The sequence below is a fragment of the Lepisosteus oculatus genome, chromosome 12 (genome assembly GCF_040954835.1).
Source record: "Lepisosteus oculatus isolate fLepOcu1 chromosome 12, fLepOcu1.hap2, whole genome shotgun sequence".
Classification (NCBI taxonomy): Eukaryota; Metazoa; Chordata; class Actinopteri; order Semionotiformes; family Lepisosteidae; genus Lepisosteus; species Lepisosteus oculatus.
In genome coordinates, this window is record NC_090707.1 from 15,110,001 (window position 1) to 15,127,896 (window position 17,896).

The window sequence follows — 17,896 nt, forward strand, 5'->3', positions numbered from 1 at the left end:
GCATTCTTATCTCTGTTTCGGCTGATGACTCAAGACTTCTGGGAAAATCTGTATCAGCAGGTCAGTGTCTTATCATTTTGTTCAATTATGATTAGCATTAACTAACATTTTAGGATTTTGTTTGTGTATGGTTTGTAGATTTTATGGAAAAATGATCCCAAATGTAATATAGTGTACAGTATATAGTCCTTTAAAAGTTTCTTATTTTAAATGTGGTTCTGTGCGTTTTGTCTTTGTCTGTATTGGTGTGACATTTCATAAACCAGTGCCATGTGAGATGTAAAAATAATAATTTAATAAAAGGGTAGGCAGTGGCATCTACTTTTCATGTTGTAAAATAGAGAAATGTAATGCCTGTAGATACACAATTCAGTGTGGTGTGAATTGTTTCTCGTAAAATAGTTGAGGCCATCTGATCATTCTTGACGGTCTTGTACAGTGCTTTATTAAAACTTTGTAAAGTCTTAAAACATAATTGGTATGCTACAACAAGTAATTTCAGTACGTTTACAGTACATAATAATGTGATCTTTATGCCAAAAACATGCTCCTCTCACCCACCTTGTAATTATCTGGCACATGTGAGCATTACAACATGATTTTCTTTTAATAATAAATTATGTGTTTTCTTTGTGTTCCATCTGGTCAAACTGTTCGCAAGTTGTGGTTTTAAAAATGTTTGTTTTGCAGTAGATTAAGAGTCTGGACTCGAATGAGGGCCCTTGTTAACAACAGAGCGAGAGTGTTGTCTTGTTCTTGAAAGAAATATTTCTGTTAGATTTCAGACCCATGTCGGGAATGATTATACTGTATAACCACAAACATTCATAAGTCTGTAATTAAGACAAAATATCTGAATTTTCTAATATGAACATTAGATCAAGCACCCTAAAGTAGATTTATATTGGCTGTAGGTAACAGTGGGGGCATTTTTAGGACAAATTTAAGTTTGTAATGGAAGTTCTCTGCCACTCTCATTGCCTTTGTTCTGCTGTGAGCATAGCAACATAAGCTTATTAGTCTCAGGAAAAAGATGTGGCAAGTCTCAAATGATAATAAATTATCAAAGAGGAATAGATGACTTTCAGAGGAAAACTCTCTAGAGGAAAGAAGATTGGATGACTTTCAGAGGAAAACTCTAGAGTTCATTCATTCTCAGAACATCTCCTTATATGTACATAAACTAGGACAGCAACAGCAGAACCAAGTGAAAAGACTGAACATTACAAAGCCTTTTTCATATTAAATTAGCCACCAATAAGTTAAATTCTAAAACTTTCATTTAAAATCTGCTGAAATAGTGAGTACAGTAAAATATTAAATTGTCATGATCTGGTGTTGTGTCACATAATTTCATGAGCATGTATAATTTCCCAAACTTATAAATTATATGTATATTACAAAGAACACCATCCAGTGTTTTATTGACTTTTAAAGATCATGCAGTCGATATGAACCGTGAATATGAATTACCTCTTGATTGGGAGACAGAACCATCTTTTGACTTCTAATTCTGCATTTTTTCTGCATTAATTCTGCATTTCTGCATGAAAAGTCAAAACTAAAGTTAAGGTCCCAAAAGCAAGTGCTGTGACACAACAGAGTTAATTAATAGTTAAGAAACTCTTTACCACGCATGTTGGAAGAGTAAACATTTAATATGAGGTTAAGAGGACATTTGATAAGGATTTTGATTCCCCAATAAACTGGACTATGAATTTAAATCTGGACATTTTCTTGGATTGTTTGTAGCCTTTGGTTTTAGAACTTTTCAATAAAAGTTTTAGTAAAAAAGTTTAATACATTTCTTTGGTGCTGGACTGCCTTTCCAAAAGATCTACATAACAATCTCTGTTAGGATTGTTAAGTAGCTGTGTTCTTTCACAGTGGTAATATATCTTGCTTACAGCTTACAGAAAATCTCCAGAAAAATGTTCTTAGCCATTCATTAGATTTAGAAATGAAACGGACATGGTCAAACGCATGATCACCAACTAAGTGTGGAAAGTTTACATGCTAAATCATTTAATCAAATTAATCTGCAGTGCCTTACTATGCACACAGTCTAATTCAATACTTGTTGTCTAATAGTCTAATTCGATGGTTTATTCCACGCTGAAAAGAGAAGAAAGGAAACACAGTGTTTCTGCTATGGAGCCTTCTTCAGGTGTGAGAAAGACAAGGTAGATGGTAAAGATATAAAAAGCCTAATTCAATATGTTGTTTTTCAGACACTGCGAGCTGCTGGGAAAACATACATGATTTTCTTTGTGCTTGTGATCTTCCTGGGGTCTTTCTACCTTGTGAACTTGATCCTGGCTGTGGTTGCTATGGCATATGAGGAGCAAAACCAGGCCACAATGGAAGAGGCTGAACAGAAGGAAGCAGAATTTCAAGCAATGCTTGAGCAGCTGAAGAAACAGCAAGAAGGTGCCCAGGTATCTGTGACTTCAAGCTTTTTGATGCATTTCTAATTCTGAATTTATAGGAAACTGTTCATAAACATTTTTGTTTTTTAAGGTGAAATCACTAATAAAATGTATTTTAGAGACTTGATGTGCATTACTTCGATTAGCCCCAACAAAACCACATATTTAACAAAACCACATATATGTGAGTTACCTTAGACTAGCTGAAAAGTCATTTTTGAGAATCCATTTATATTTTACTTTAGCTCCTCAGTTCCATACACCCACTGCACTAGAGAAGGATAGCTCAAAAGATTGAAAAATTATAAACAAAACAATCAAATTGCTGGGTAGTAATACTGAAAGACAAGCCAGTGAGGGATTTTTCAATAGGGCCAAACAAAATGGCACCTTTCACTTCACAATGTCCCAGGTCATCATACCAAGGCATTGGTCTTCACAAACTCTTCTTGAGAAGCTGAAGCCGATAACCAGTCTTGTGTATAGTTACAAGTAATAGGTTTATTCCATGCTGAAAAAAAGAAGAAAGAGAACACAACGTTTCGGCCGTGGAGCCTTCTTCAGGTGTGAAGAAGGCTCCACGGCCGAAACGTTGTGTTCTCTTTCTTCTTTTTTTCATCATGGAATAAACCTATTACTTGTTCCTTTGCAGCCTACGCATGCTGACGCAGCTACCCACCTTGTGTATAGTTAATTGATTTGTCCCTTAATAGGGTACATAACAGATTATGCTTTGGCATACCAGGCTTGTTTTAAGAAAGCTCTCCTTTAGGTTTTTTTATAATTTCCAGAAGTAATTATGTTTGGTCCAGAAATGGACATTATAACTCTGGATGTTAATGATCTTATTAGTAAAGTGTAATAGGTATTATCAATTGCTTTTATATAGCTTAACCAAAGGGTCTCAAAGCTCTTTAACTCATCTGAAGGACAGCACCACTTAGAGGTCACCATACAGGGGCATTCCTTTTTTTAAATTCTGCTGTAGATGGGAGAGTGCCACCTACTGGCCTGCCACTTCAAAGGCATGACCTTTTTTAGTGAACAGCAGTGCAGATTTTACCTAAAATGTCTGATAGGCATTTATAAATGGACATATGAGTGTTATGCTGACAGAGTGACGTATGACCTAGTACAGTACTTTTCAGTTTTCATTCTAGCTGTGCTCTGATTGCTTCGTGATTTGCTTCACGAAGGTGTTAACTGAACCCGTTTAACTTATCCCTGTCTGTGTTGTAATACCTGAAAGGATGACCAAAGATTTTTTAGATTTTTCATTCATTTGTCCAAGTTTTCGTTTCCTTTTACTGTGACATTTTTACACTCATACGTCAAAACATCCCGGGTTTCCGCTAGTGCTGAGGGCTCTCTTCCTTGCTGGCTCCTGTGTGAAAACTCATTAGCTCCTCATTTTACAAAAAGGGCTCCGTGCTGGTAATTGGTCTTTTGTATTGAAGCAGAGCTTTCTGGATGCTATTGTTATGCCATTGAGAATGCGCGCCGGTGTTTACCTCAGCCTGTTGGCCATAATTGGCAGGCCGCCGCAGCTGCAGCCGCTGAGAGTGGGGAGTACAGTGGGGGAGGCGGCCTGACTGAGACTTCGTCTGAGGCCTCCAAACTCAGCTCCAAGAGTGCCAAAGAGAGGCGGAACCGGCGGAAGAAGAGGAGGCAGAAAGACGAGGAAGAGGAGAAAGGGGACAACGAGAAGTTTCACAAATCCGAGTCAGAAGACAGCATCACCAAGAGAAGAGTTTTTGGGATTTCAATCGATGGCAACAGGCTGTCTTATGAAAAGAGATATTCTTCCCCGCACCAGGTGAGTTTTTTAATCAAGAAAGAGGTGATTTGCCATTACACTAATTCTAAAAAATCAACCAAATTTGAGCCAGTACTGTAATCATGTGTAACAGGGCTCCTTGAGACTGTTACAAGGTGACATAATACCATAGGAAGTTAATGTTGTATTCTCCAGTGGCCAGAATTCACTGCTGTCTAACAAGATCCTGTTTGGCTCAAATCCAGGAGGTTCCTAAGAGACTGTGTACTGTGTACTGGCAGGGGCAGAGCTGCAAGTAGCCCAAATGAACCATATATGAGCAGAAGCATTGTGAAAAAAGCTGTGAAAATGGTGGTGTCCTCTGGTAGTTGATCAATCAGATGATATAAACTTTTCAGTGGATGAAATTTGTGTAACAGATGGCTTGACGGCACATTCTTCATATCTTTTGTAGTCACTCCTCAGTATGCGAGGGTCCTTGTTCTCTCCCAGACGCAACAGCAGAGCAAGCCTCTTCAGCTTCAGGGGGCGAGCAAGGGATGTGGGCTCTGAGAATGATTTTGCAGACGATGAGCACAGCACCTTTGAAGACAACGACAGCAGAAGAGGCTCGCTCTTTGTGCCGCGTCGCCAGGAGAGACGGAACAGCAACATAAGTCAGAACAGCAGGTCATCACGGGTTCTACTTCCGGCAAACGGAAAGATGCACTGTACTGTGGACTGCAACGGTGTGGTGTCACTGGTGGGTGGACCATCAGTGCCTACATCACCTGTTGGACTCCTTCTTCCAGAGGTGATCACTGTAAAGATATGGCAGCTACCTTTAACAAAAGAAGGAAAACTTAGCTTTGATTTGAGAGCTTGTGTGCTGCCAAATGCCTTTTTTTTTCCTAATAAAACATGTATTTAAGTAGTCTTGTCTTCCTCAAACTCTTGGCAATTGTAATGGAAAACCAGTTTATTTCTGTTGGAATACAGACCAGAATTACAATATTTTATAGGTCTCTTGGCCAGTGAGTATAGGTAATACTTTCATATGTTGTGAGTCACAAAATAAGTAGTTTGAAATCAGTTATCTATGAAATGTAATGATAACATTTGTTTTTCAGGTAACTGAAATATGGAAATTATTGTCATTGTGTAGTAATTAAGTGACTCAGGCAATTAGATATTATCTCTTGTCACTCCACAAAAATATAAAGCAGTAAGTTTAAAAGGCCAGCTATAGATGATCTTCATGTTGGGAAAATAATTAAAGACAGGGAATTTTAAGAAGTGTTTTAAAATTAATGTTGTAAAAATAAATCTTGAGGTAGTTTTGTATCATTATTAATATATCCATGATGTTATTACAAGTAACAATTTAAACAAGTCATTAATTTATTTGCCTGAAGAGATTTAATTATGTTAAATTACTTACAGGCCACCACCACAACTGAAACAGAAATAAAGAAAAAAAGATCTGGATCTCACCAAGCATCAATGGACTATTTGGAAGACCCATCAATAAGACAAAGAGCTCTTAGTGTTGCAAGTATATTAACAAACACAATGGAAGGTATGTATTGTGTAACTCATAAATGTAAAAATATCCACTTAAATTCATAAGCCTGTATTCCATTTTATTATGAGTGTAGTTGTGTTTTTACTTCTAGCTGAAGTAATACAGTATAGTTGGCAATCACTTAAGTAAAGATAAGAAAATATAGATTTTCAGTTACGATTTGTTTTATTCAGCTTACTTTTACAGTATGTTTTTTTATGGTCTTCTGATGTATCAGTCTAAGAATATGTCCAATAATGTTAAAGCTCAGGTAATTTTTTAATTCAAAATTATGCTTCAGCTCCATAATACATTTGCTTGTTTTGAACTGTTTCAGAACTGGAAGAATCAAGACAAAAATGCCCGCCATGCTGGTATAAATTTGCTAACACTTACCTAATCTGGGATTGCTGTCCACAGTGGCTTAAAATCAAAGAGATAGTCAATCTTGTTGTGATGGACCCATTTGTCGACCTTGCAATTACTATTTGCATTGTTCTGAATACACTGTTCATGGCAATGGAACATTATCCTATGACAAAGGAGTTTAACCATGTGCTATCAGTAGGGAATTTGGTATGTACAACAGAATTGTATTTATTTAACTGTTACACTTTTGTGTTATGAGTAAAATTGATAAGTTGTATGCAAAGATAGTACATAATAAGTATATCATCCTGAACAATTAGAATGAAAAATGTAGTCCATTGATTTAAAGTACAAATTTAAAGTGCTGCTGGAAAACATGTTTTCAGGAAGATTATGTACTGATTGCTGTGTTAAATATACTGTAGTAGATGTACTGTACTTAAAATGAAAATAGTGTTCAGAATTTTTTTTCTGAATTTGATGCTATGGCAAAAGGCAGCTTTAGGTTAAGTAAAATGTACTTGGCCATCATACTTATAAAATGCTTTTATAAGAAACAATTAATTAATACACACAGTGCCATCTGGAGCCTGATAAAGATTCATTAATAGTACTTGCTGGTAGCAGAATCTGACCACCCAATAAATCCTGAAACAAAGGGTTTGTCTTACAACAAAGACTTCAGCCTGGATCAGATCTTTGACTTGCCTGTATATTAACAATTACAATCTGAGTACTTGATGGTGGTTTATGCTTTCCTTCCACCCAGAGAATACCTGACATTATTTAAATAAAGCTGGTTATCTTCAGTCACATTCCAAATGCATAAATTGCAAGTTAAAGATGCTTAATGATTAAACATTTAAGTATTTCATGTCTCACATATAGCTTAAATATATTAAATGATGCATTCTCCTCAAAGTCTGAAACAAATTAGTTTTGTAAAATGTAAAAACATAATTTGCAAATCTAATATATTTATATAGTGTAAGGTGTATTCAGGTTTTTATTATTGAGCTTGTTGGGGGTAGGGGGAGGTTTTAACTTTCTGCTCACTGTATATTTTTAAACTTAAATTGATATTCTAGGTATTTACTGGAATCTTCACTGCTGAAATGTTTTTTAAAGTCATTGCTATGGATCCTTACTATTACTTCCAAGAAGGCTGGAATATTTTTGATGGTTTCATTGTGAGCCTTAGTTTAATGGAGCTTGGGTTGGCAAATGTCGAGGGATTGTCTGTTCTCAGATCTTTCAGGCTGGTAAGTGTTTCCATGTTTTTTTTGTATCTTTTCACAGTCAAAGCATCTGCAATTTTTCCTTTATCCTTGAACTAAGTCAAAGCCTTACCCATACATAATTCAATCTAAAGTCAGCCTATCCTCATATCATAATAATGCAATGTTTTTAACCATGCTTAACATAAAGACAATAAAAATAAACACAACCCTAACCTTATTCCTAATTGTAACCCTTAACTGTATGTCCATCCCTAGACTCATCTTAAATCTAGCACCAAATCTAAGCTTTGCCTATCACTTTCTTCAAATGAGACCCCAGCCTAGACTTAATTTCTTGAAGAAACCACAATGGAGTTAGAAGAGCACAGTAGTGTTTAGGGCTGTGTACTCCAGACTATATTATAGTACTGTTAGTATTGAGAACTGTAACCCAGCTCTATCCCTAATCCCCAAAAACTAGATTAAATCCAAACACATACAATACAAACTCTATTGTAATATTAATCAAGCTTCTTTCGTTTCAGCTGAGAGTGTTTAAATTAGCCAAGTCCTGGCCAACGCTTAATATGCTCATCAAGATCATTGGCAACTCTGTGGGTGCACTGGGAAATCTCACCTTGGTTCTTGCCATCATCGTTTTCATCTTCGCTGTGGTGGGAATGCAGCTGTTTGGCAAGAGCTACAGAGACTGCGTCTGCAAGATCTCAGAAGACTGCACGCTTCCTCGCTGGCACATGTTTGACTTTTTCCATTCCTTCCTGATTGTGTTTCGGGTCCTGTGTGGCGAGTGGATTGAGACCATGTGGGACTGCATGGAAGTAGCTGGTCAGAGCATGTGTCTCATTGTGTTCATGATGGTCATGGTGATTGGGAATCTTGTGGTAAGTTTCCTGGTTCCTCCAGCATTTCCCATTACCAACAAGTTAAGTATAGGAAAGCAATGGGCTATAAGAAGAAATTATAGGTGTATAGGTGAAAAATCATAAAAATCAAGATAAATTAGTTGACTCGAACCTCCTTTAATAAACCTCCAACTCCACCTATAAAGTAGTATAATATTAAACAAAATTAAAAGGTTTGTAGATTAGAATTAGCAGGGAACTTTTGAATTGATATGATTCACTGCTGTTGGAGAAAATGTCTCATAACTGTTACAATCAAGTCTTCCCTAAGTAGACTTAAAAACACAATGTTTTTTTCTTGGTTTTTCTGTAATATTTATTTATTTGGATTTTTAATGTTTATGTGGAACATAAATTAAAGTGATTTATTACAGGCGTGGCATGGTTCCTCAGTGGTTATCATTGCTGCCTCACAGTGATGGGGTCCTGGGTTCAATTTTGGACCTGAGGTTCTATCTGTGTGGAGTTTTTATGTTCTCCCCTTGTTTGCATGGGTTTCCTCTGGGTGCTCTGGTTTCCTCCCACAGTCCAAAGACATACTTGTAGGTTAATTGGCTTCTAGGAAAGTTGGCCCTGGTGTGAGTGTGTGTGCCTTGTGATGGACTGGCGTCCCGTCTAGGGTGAAACTTTCCTTGTGCCCATTGCTTGCTCGAATAGGCTCTTGATTCCCAGTGACCATAAATTGGAAGTCATGGTTAGAAAATGGATGGATCTGTAATCTAGTACATTCCTTTAGCATGAGTAAATAGGCTGATCACCTGCTGGACTCTTTGCGCTATCTATAATAGCGTTTTTATAGAATGGATATCTAACTTTAAAGTTGTGCTTCTACTGCACATTATTGATTATTTTTCCAATACATACAGTAACATGTTATTTTCATAACATACTGTTCTCCCACAGTGCTACAGATCATGGCTTTATATTGTGTTTTATTCTCAGGTACTTAATTTGTTCCTGGCTCTGCTGCTGAGTTCATTCAGTGCTGATAATCTGGCAGCTACGGATGATGACAGTGAGATGAACAACTTGCAGATTGCTGTGGGACGGATCCACAGAGGCGTTGACTACATTAAAGGCAACCTGCGAGAGTCTGTCCAGAAATTGTGCGTGAGGAGGAAGAAAGTTCTGGATGAGATCAAACCCCTCGAAGACCTCAACAACAAAAAAGAGGCCTGCATTTCAAATCACACCACTGTTGAATTAACCAAGGAGCCAGAATACCACAAGGATGGCAATGGAACAACCAGTGGAATAGGCAGCAGTGTGGGAAAATACGTGATCGATGAGAGTGATTATATGTCTTTCATACACAATCCCAGCCTCACAGTTACAGTGCCTATTGCTGTGGGTGAGTCTGACTTTGAAAACCTCAACACGGAGGACTTCAGCAGTGAATCAGACATAGAAGGCAGCAAAGAGGTAGGAACACTTTTTATTCTGTCTCTGCTCTGTTAATTTCTGTAAATGCATTTAGCATTGAGTCTGGTTCTGCACCGAGAAACTAAACAAAAACAGAATCAGCACTATGTGGGGTGAACATAAAATACTGGTTATTGTTGCTGTGGATAATAGGTGTTATTTTAATACTGTATATTAGTTTTATTGTTACTTTATATAACTGAAGATTATTTTATCTGTTGGTGTCAAAATATCAGTATTTGCATTAGATTTAAGATTTTAGCTTTTTATAGTTTATTAGGTTGTACAACATTTATAGGCTGCTAGATTTTCTGACTTATAGAGTGTTTTGTATCTTTGCCATCCTGTAACTTTTGTATTTTTGTGTATGCTGCTTATTGGAATGTTTTCCTTTTGTATCCTCTGAAGACAAACATGTTCCTGGCCATGTTTATTATGCCACTGTGTGCTAATTTAGGAAACAGGCAGGGCCCCTGAAATTAAAGCTGACAAAAACATGTTGAGGTAATGACAATGCTTAACAGATTTTTTTAATGAACACCGAGAAGAAAATAATGCAACACAATCAAGAAAACAGGTAGCCAGTTGAATATTCTCATTAGATCATAACAGCCTAATTTATTTTGTATAGCTCAGTGAGCAGGCTGCTGAATAAAGCTGAAATGTGCCTGTAGACAGCTCTGTTAAATTCAGCATTATAACCGAAGGCAAGCAGGGTGTATAATTTCAGAATCATGTGTGGTTGTGTAGTTATATATGCATCAGTGCAGAATACGGCACTGTATGTTTCTTATGTAAATTGATGACAGTTTTAAAAATGTTCTTTCAACTAAATCACATACCTGTAGGTATTAAAAATAAATTTTAACCATTCTACATGTAGTGGAACTTATCCTGAATACACTAGGGAAGTGTTTCAGAACTTTATTATCTAATATTTAATTTTTATTTTTTAAATATTTGGATAAAGAAAAATTTAGGATAATAGTTTGTGGGACAGAGAAACTTCAAATGACAATACAACTGTTAGAAAAATCACCTACCAAAACTAGCATATTTTCAGTACTTCCTTTTAGAGATAACACACTCTACTGCATCCTCAAAATGAGGATTAAAACTTTGACTGTTTCAAATGAGGATGTTTATCACAAATTTGTAATCTATAGGAAGTCTCAAAATGTAGATATTTACTACAAAAGTCATAAAAAACAGCATCATCATATGCTATTTTAAATAAATTTCATTTTGTTGTAAACATGCTACTTATAAACTTATACTTTAAAAGTAAATCTATAAAGATAAAATTCATCAACGTGAATAAATAGCTTTATTTTTTAACATCTTGCACATTTTTAATTAAATTCTATTTAATATTTTATTGATTAAGTTTCCTTAATCAATGTCAATACTTGCAGTCACGGGAGGTATTTATTGTATAATAAAAAATAGTGCAGAGTTAAAGTATTTTTCAATGCCACAACACTAACTAGAAATGAAACTCCATAAAGAGGTTTCAAGAGCCTTTCAAACAGAATCCGTTTTGGAATAAGGAGAGAATCTACCTTGTGAAGATCAGTTTAAGATTTTTTTTGAGAAAGCAATGCAATATGGGCTTTCTTAATGGCTACTCCAAAGGCAAGATAAACAGTCTCTAAAAACAATATTTGTGAATACATGAAAATTATGTACATTTTAAACTTCAGTATTATTCACTCCACACTCCAACACACGTCAATTACATTTAAATCCAAATTAAATACCGAAGTGTCTCGCCTACAAAATAACAAACTTTATTTTTTTCTTATTCCTGTTTCTTATCTTATTGCAATAAAAGCAATTAATTAATAGCTAGAAAGTGATGTAGGTACAAAGTTCATTTTAAAGCTTTTTAAAGCAATTCTCAAAAATATGAGACTGTAAAATGTAATTGTAAAATCTTAGATCACTTACTGGCTCAAGTTCCTGTGAGGTTAATTGTTGAAATTCTATGTTGCAAGAAAGAGAATCTCATTATTATAACCTTATTGTGAATAATGGAGTGATTAGAAAAAAACAAATGGAGCTTCTTGGTCATACAGTATATCGATTTGATAAATTGAGCCTAAATACACCCATGGTGGAATGGCAAAGAGCACTGTTCCCTTGCTCCTCCAGGTTCTTGGATTAGATTCTGATTCTGAGGGTCTTCATGCCCCTCCTTGTTTTGGAGTTTTTCCCACGTGCTAGTTTATTCCTAGCTCCCAAAGACATACTGTACTGGCCAAGCTGGGATGTGTATTGTAATTACGGTATAGGGTTAACATGGTTTTAACCATTGTCAGCATTTCTTGAACAGAACAAAAGACGAAAAATGTTCATATCCATCTCAAAGTATTACTGTATTTGCTAGTCATCAAGCTTCTAAACATATGAAATCATTTGATATATTAGTGACTGTGCTTCTGAGTTTAAGTCATTGGTTTGTATCCATTTTGCTCCTCTTACAACTCTATACTAAAACCATAGTGAAAGGTCACCCTAATGAAGACACGGCTTTTTCAGGGAAAATAGTTAAACGGAGACAATATCAATAGGGAATATAGCCATAATAGATCATTCTACCGTAGCAACAGTTGATAATTTCTTTGGAGGCTCGTTTAATTTTTCTGTCCTAATGATATCCTTGTGCTCCTCTCTTCCACGAGAATATTTATTGATATTTAGGATATAAATATCTGTGGAATTTCAACAATTGTATTTAATAGCATAGTTATTACAGCTGTTCTGAATTTCACCACTTTCACTGGATAGTGTTTCAAAAACTTTCTTTTTTAGTGAAAGGATATGTGAAACTATATGTATTTTCTACAAATGTAAGGTGATGTGACCTATCCAATAACGTCTTCCAATCCTTGTGTATATTCTAAATAAAAACTGCACAACTTGGAAACATCACACGTTGCTGTCACCTTTTCCCCAAAAAAAGTTGAACAATGTCTCAGCATTAAATTAAAGTAATCCTGAATTAAGTTAATCCTGTTTAGTATTGTACTGTATTTATTGAAAAACCGTGGCCTGATCATTCCTCCTTTTAACTTGATTTATGAATTGTGTTTAAACACCGTGGTTTGTACAACTGTATTATCATAATCCACAAGACTCATCACACTTTTATTTACTACTTGAAAAAAAATTCATTCTAAGATGTTGAGGGTGGGAAAGATGCCATAATATGTTTCTGTGGATTTTCTAGGAGCTCAAAATGGTAATTTTCAGAACTTATTAGGTATTTGTTGACATTAAATGCTTCAATCCATTTGCTTTGATTTACGTATTTTAAAACAAAATCAGTAGATGGTACGCAAACAGTATGTATCATGGACATATTTTTGAAACAATAGTTCAGCTTGTTTACTTTTCTTGGTTAGTTTTCTAAAACATATTCATTTAATGTTAATTGAAATATAAAACTTAATTCATTAGAATTTGGCTTGTTTTTAAAATTGGTATTTTCAGGTGGGGAATAAAAAGTGAAAATATGTTACATAAACATGCATGGCAAACGTAATGGATTGATTTAAATATGCCAGCCATAACCTTCTACATGTATACTGTATGTTTTGAAATAGTATTGACTTTGACTCTGCAGACCTACATTAGTCATTAAAATGAACTGATTATATGCCTAATTTGGGATGGGAATAGAAAGTAACTAAGCATGTGTTCTAGTGAACATTGTAAGGGTGTGTGTATTCGGACGTTATTTAGCCTCATTTTTACATTATTTATTCAATTTATAGGTTTCACAATATAATTACAGTATTTACAATTACAGTGCTTGTACAGTATGCATCTAAGACGAAGAATTTATCTTGGACTAAATTAAAACTTGTATACATCCACCAATAAAAAAACAAAGTTCACTTATTAATTAAGCATTTTATCTTTGGGAGGGCAGAGTGGAAGAAATGAAAATATATTACATAAACTGGTATTAAGGGATGTCTGACATTTTGGTTTAGTTATATAAATATTGACCCTTTTGCCAGTTATAAACTTCTAAGATGGTCATTAAAGGCAACATATTTGGCAAAGGCTTCCTGTTTCTTCACAAAGAAAGTCTGCCATTCAATTCTGGTAAAATAATCCCCAAATAGGTGGTGGGTTCTCTTTTCAATAATCCAGACTTTAATCTGGGCCTTCGGATGAGTTCACATGAGCATCTAAAGACAGAATCAATGGACTGTATGATTAATACTCTTTTATCAAGTGTGTGTAGGTCATTCTTTTCCTGTCTGCAAACATCTAACAAGTAGTGCTTTATTTTATGTGTAACTGTACTTCTGTTGCATTCAGACCTGTGTGACCTTTTTGCTTAAAAATGACATTTTACATTTTAAAATGAGATGGTTTCAGTACCTGATGTTGCCATTTAAAAACATTTTAAAGTTTGCATGAATATTGATGGAATATACAGTATACTGAATATGAGATATGGAATCATGACATTTTCCAGCCCCTGTGGAGTATATGTATGTTCTTCACCAGTATGGCTATCATCAGCCGGTTATTTGATGTGATTGGGTCATCAGAATACAGTACATTGACAACAGAAAGCTTTTTTTTTTCACAGAAGAGCTTTTTTTCTTTTAGATGTATTTTCTCTGACAAGTTGCTGATAAACGAAAACATAAAGGTCTGTATGTGATCATTTGAGTACTGTATGAGCCTTACCTAGCTTAACTTATCTGGTTATTATTGCAGCTGATTTCAAGAAGCACCCCAGATTTTCAATGAGAGGAGACTTGTAAGACCAATTTATTGTACATACTGTAACACTAACCATGCAGATTGCCAGTGCCATTTAAGGAAAAAAAAATAAAGGATTGCTGATTTTCTTTCTATCTGCCTGATCATGTTCTAGTTCCTTTTTTCCTTAGTTAAGCAGCAGTTCTGATGCTGGAACCCCAAATTTTCTTTTACTTTTTGTTTAACATAAGCTTTTTCGCAAAAAAAGATAACCAATGAATGAGCCCTTCCACCTTTTTCACCAATAGTAAAAGCCCATTCTTTTATTCTGACATTTTTGTTTTCAGTTTGATTGTTTAGTAGACAGTGGGCACCTACTGTAAAGCTTGAAAAGTCAGACTGATTCAGTGAAATGGATTTTGCTTTAGTATGTCAAAATTCATTTGGTTCATTGCCTAAACATGATTATGGCTTTTTCATTTATAAATGCTATTCATTATGGAATGATGAAAGCAGACCCTTTTAAGTTCACAGAACTCAGAAACCTGCATTAATTATAAGGTTACATTTTCTTCTCAATTAGAAGTATGCTTATTATTAACAGGGATTCAAACAAGACCTACACTAACAAAAACAGTAATAACAATAATGCACTAATAGCGTAACATTAACACATACTGCTTATTTTCAACCTACTGAATGCGTCTTTTGGTTAGACTGCATTAGTTGTTTTCATGTTTCAAACCAGTCTCTGTATCTGTGCAGAGAATTTTTTGAATCCCTGGTAATTAAGCTACCATGTTTTATGAGAGCTATGTGATTATTTAATTTAAGACTAACTAAGCAAAATTCATTCAGAGGTAGATGGTTATAACAAGAAGTACGATACAATTTTTTTGAGAATAGTATTTAGTTCAGTCTACACTTTACTTTTAGTATGCTTACATCATTCCCCATTCTGCATTAGCTGTTTATCTCAGCAGCCATTACTGTTACACTACTTCTAATAGTGTTTAGTCCTTTTAGTATCAGTTAATGCACATACCTGCCCTTTTAAAACGTGCAGCAAAGTAGTAAATTCCATATGTTCTGGACACTAGAAAAGTAATTGTCTTATTATGATGTTCAAATGAGGGTGGGTTATTGTTAACTCAGAAAGAATTTCTTTTTTATATCAGCTCACATCAATTTTCAAGATTATCCTTCTTTTTTAAGTAAACTACTCCTTTTTATTTTTGAACCAGTCGCTAAGGGCAATCTTATTCCTGTGTTAAACTGAAGTATCTGCAAATATTCAAGACAGTGACCCTAGCAGTCACATTGATCTGACCTGCAAGGACTGATGTGCTGAAATGAAGGAGAACTACATTAACATTAATGTCTCTTCTTGAGTTTCCCTTAGACTCAGCTAGCTCTGTGAGCAAGTTCTGCAATAAAGCCACTTTAATAAGGCAAGCACTCAATGGTAAAAAAGACAAATTAGTACAGTGAAGGAGAAAAATATTTGTATACACCTGACACAATTGAAAAGATAACTGTTTACATTCTCTTTCTCCACAAAAGACCACATTTCCTTTTATTTGTTTTCCTATTGCTGTTAAACGATATGTTCCCAGTATAATCTCTGATTTTTAGAGAATTTCTGGTAGTATTAAAGCACACATTACTTTCCTTTGGTTTGTAGATTGCTTTTCTAGTGTGTATTACATCAGCTGTAGGTGTTATTGTCAAAATCTTAATTCTTAAGATTCTTCTTTTGTATTATCCAGGCATGAATGCGTAACCATCTGCCACTAAAATTATGTACATCAGTTTACAAATTCTTGGACTAAGAGTACAGTACTGGTTTTTGCTGTGAAGCTAATGCACATACCCTCCTTTTTAAAAATGATTGAAGTTTGAGTATTGCTTAAAGGAATGGAAGTAAAGTGTGTGTTTTCATGTCAATGAAGGCAACATCTGAGAAAAATCAATACATTACAATTATCTGGTGTAATGGGTAAATTTTGTTTTGCTCCATTAAGGTTCATCCACAACAGACATGAAAATACTTAAGGACACCTTACAATAGGTTAGATCACAGGACTGGAATTATACTGCACCATTAATACTGCATGCTAGACAGCTTGTGACTAAGGAGTTTTAGTAAAATCAATTATACCTACAGCTCACTGCTGGATGCCATTTCATTTTTTAAATTTAAAGAAGATACGATTACTTTATTTGATTTAAGTGACCAAATTGTTGTGCATCTCAATTGTAAAGTCTGTAGGTATTTTGATTGATTCTGCATGAAACTGTATGACTAATGCACAAGCCCAACTTGATTACATTCCAACCCTGTGAGCTTACCTATTGTGAAGGAAATGTGCATCAGCTGTTTCACAAAATTAACGAATGTTATGAATTTGAAGATCAAATACGTCGGATTTCAAGGAGATAAAGGTATATGAGGTGCTGCCGAATATTTCTTCTGTAATGGCTATGTCCTGGATTCTTTTTTCAGAAACTAGATCAGTCCAGCTCTTCAGAAGGCAGTACTGTAGACATAAGGCCACCTGGGGAGGGAGAGCCAATAGAAATTGAACCTGAGGAATCTTTCGAACCCGAAGCCTGTTTCACTGAAGGTAGGTATGAAGAAAGGTGCAAGTAAATCTTTTTCAACTTCATCTTGTTTTAAAATTTGCTTTCTTCGTACAGTAAGTTTGTTTTGTGGTACAGCAAGTAAACCAGAGAAGTTTTGTGGCATTATTATAAGCCCTTCGATATCAAACGGAAGCCTATTACACTTTATTAGAAAGTAAATTCTATAATGCAGAATTTAACAAACTGTGTGAAATATTTACACTTGTGTCATAATATCCTAGAAAAGACTCAGATTTGCTATTGATGATATTACATAATGTGAGATTAGATCCATGAATATGTCTGATTTTCTTTGGACTCTCAAACATAAAAATGATATGCCATTATTTTAAGAATAACTCAGATGGCACTTGAGAGTGATTTATGCAACAGCACTTACCGTTGCATGAAAGATGATGAGGCCTTATGTAGTATAAGTGTTGCTTTCAGTGATTAACTAATACTGTACATACCACATACATGATGCACTGAATGTCACCAGAGAAACTGTGATTTGCTTTCCATGGAAGCATTTTTTTTTTCAGAGATTAAAATGCTTTTAATGTTTTGCAATTTATGACAAACCCCCCTGTTTTTTTTTTCTGGGAATGAAAAAAATACATTTATTAGGACACTTTTTTAATAAACAGATTTGATTAAAATTGATACGTGATATTTGTAAACATTAAAGAATGCAATATAAATAGTATCAATTTTTGGGAGAGTAGGTATACAGTATAGATTTTCACACATTTTGTCAATCACAGCTGCTGGCAGAAGTGTTTTGTTTGACAGGATAGCAGTAATGTTGCTGCAGTATCTCTATCAAATCTTTACGATTAAATAATTTTCACATGAGG

At 35.0% G+C, this 17,896-nt stretch overlaps 1 protein-coding gene across 6 annotated transcripts in view; it reads left to right on the forward strand.

Moving 5' to 3' along the window:
* The window catches only part of scn1laa (sodium channel, voltage-gated, type I-like, alpha), an 83,106-nt gene that overhangs the window by 45,637 nt on the left and 19,573 nt on the right, over positions 1-17,896 (forward strand). For 5 of the 6 annotated variants that reach the window (XM_069196547.1, XM_069196549.1, XM_069196544.1 and 2 more), the window contains 10 exons: positions 1-60; positions 2,232-2,438; positions 3,967-4,245; positions 4,661-4,999; positions 5,629-5,764; positions 6,087-6,325; positions 7,207-7,380; positions 7,884-8,240; positions 9,204-9,683; positions 16,918-17,038. The exon at positions 1-60 is cut by the window's left edge and continues 82 nt beyond it. In XM_069196547.1, the coding sequence (XP_069052648.1) occupies positions 1-60; positions 2,232-2,438; positions 3,967-4,245; positions 4,661-4,999; positions 5,629-5,764; positions 6,087-6,325; positions 7,207-7,380; positions 7,884-8,240; positions 9,204-9,683; positions 16,918-17,038 (2,392 nt within the window). The remainder of the gene's footprint in view (positions 61-2,231; positions 2,439-3,966; positions 4,246-4,660; positions 5,000-5,628; positions 5,765-6,086; positions 6,326-7,206; positions 7,381-7,883; positions 8,241-9,203; positions 9,684-16,917; positions 17,039-17,896) is intronic. The other variant, XM_069196550.1, reaches the window with a different exon arrangement.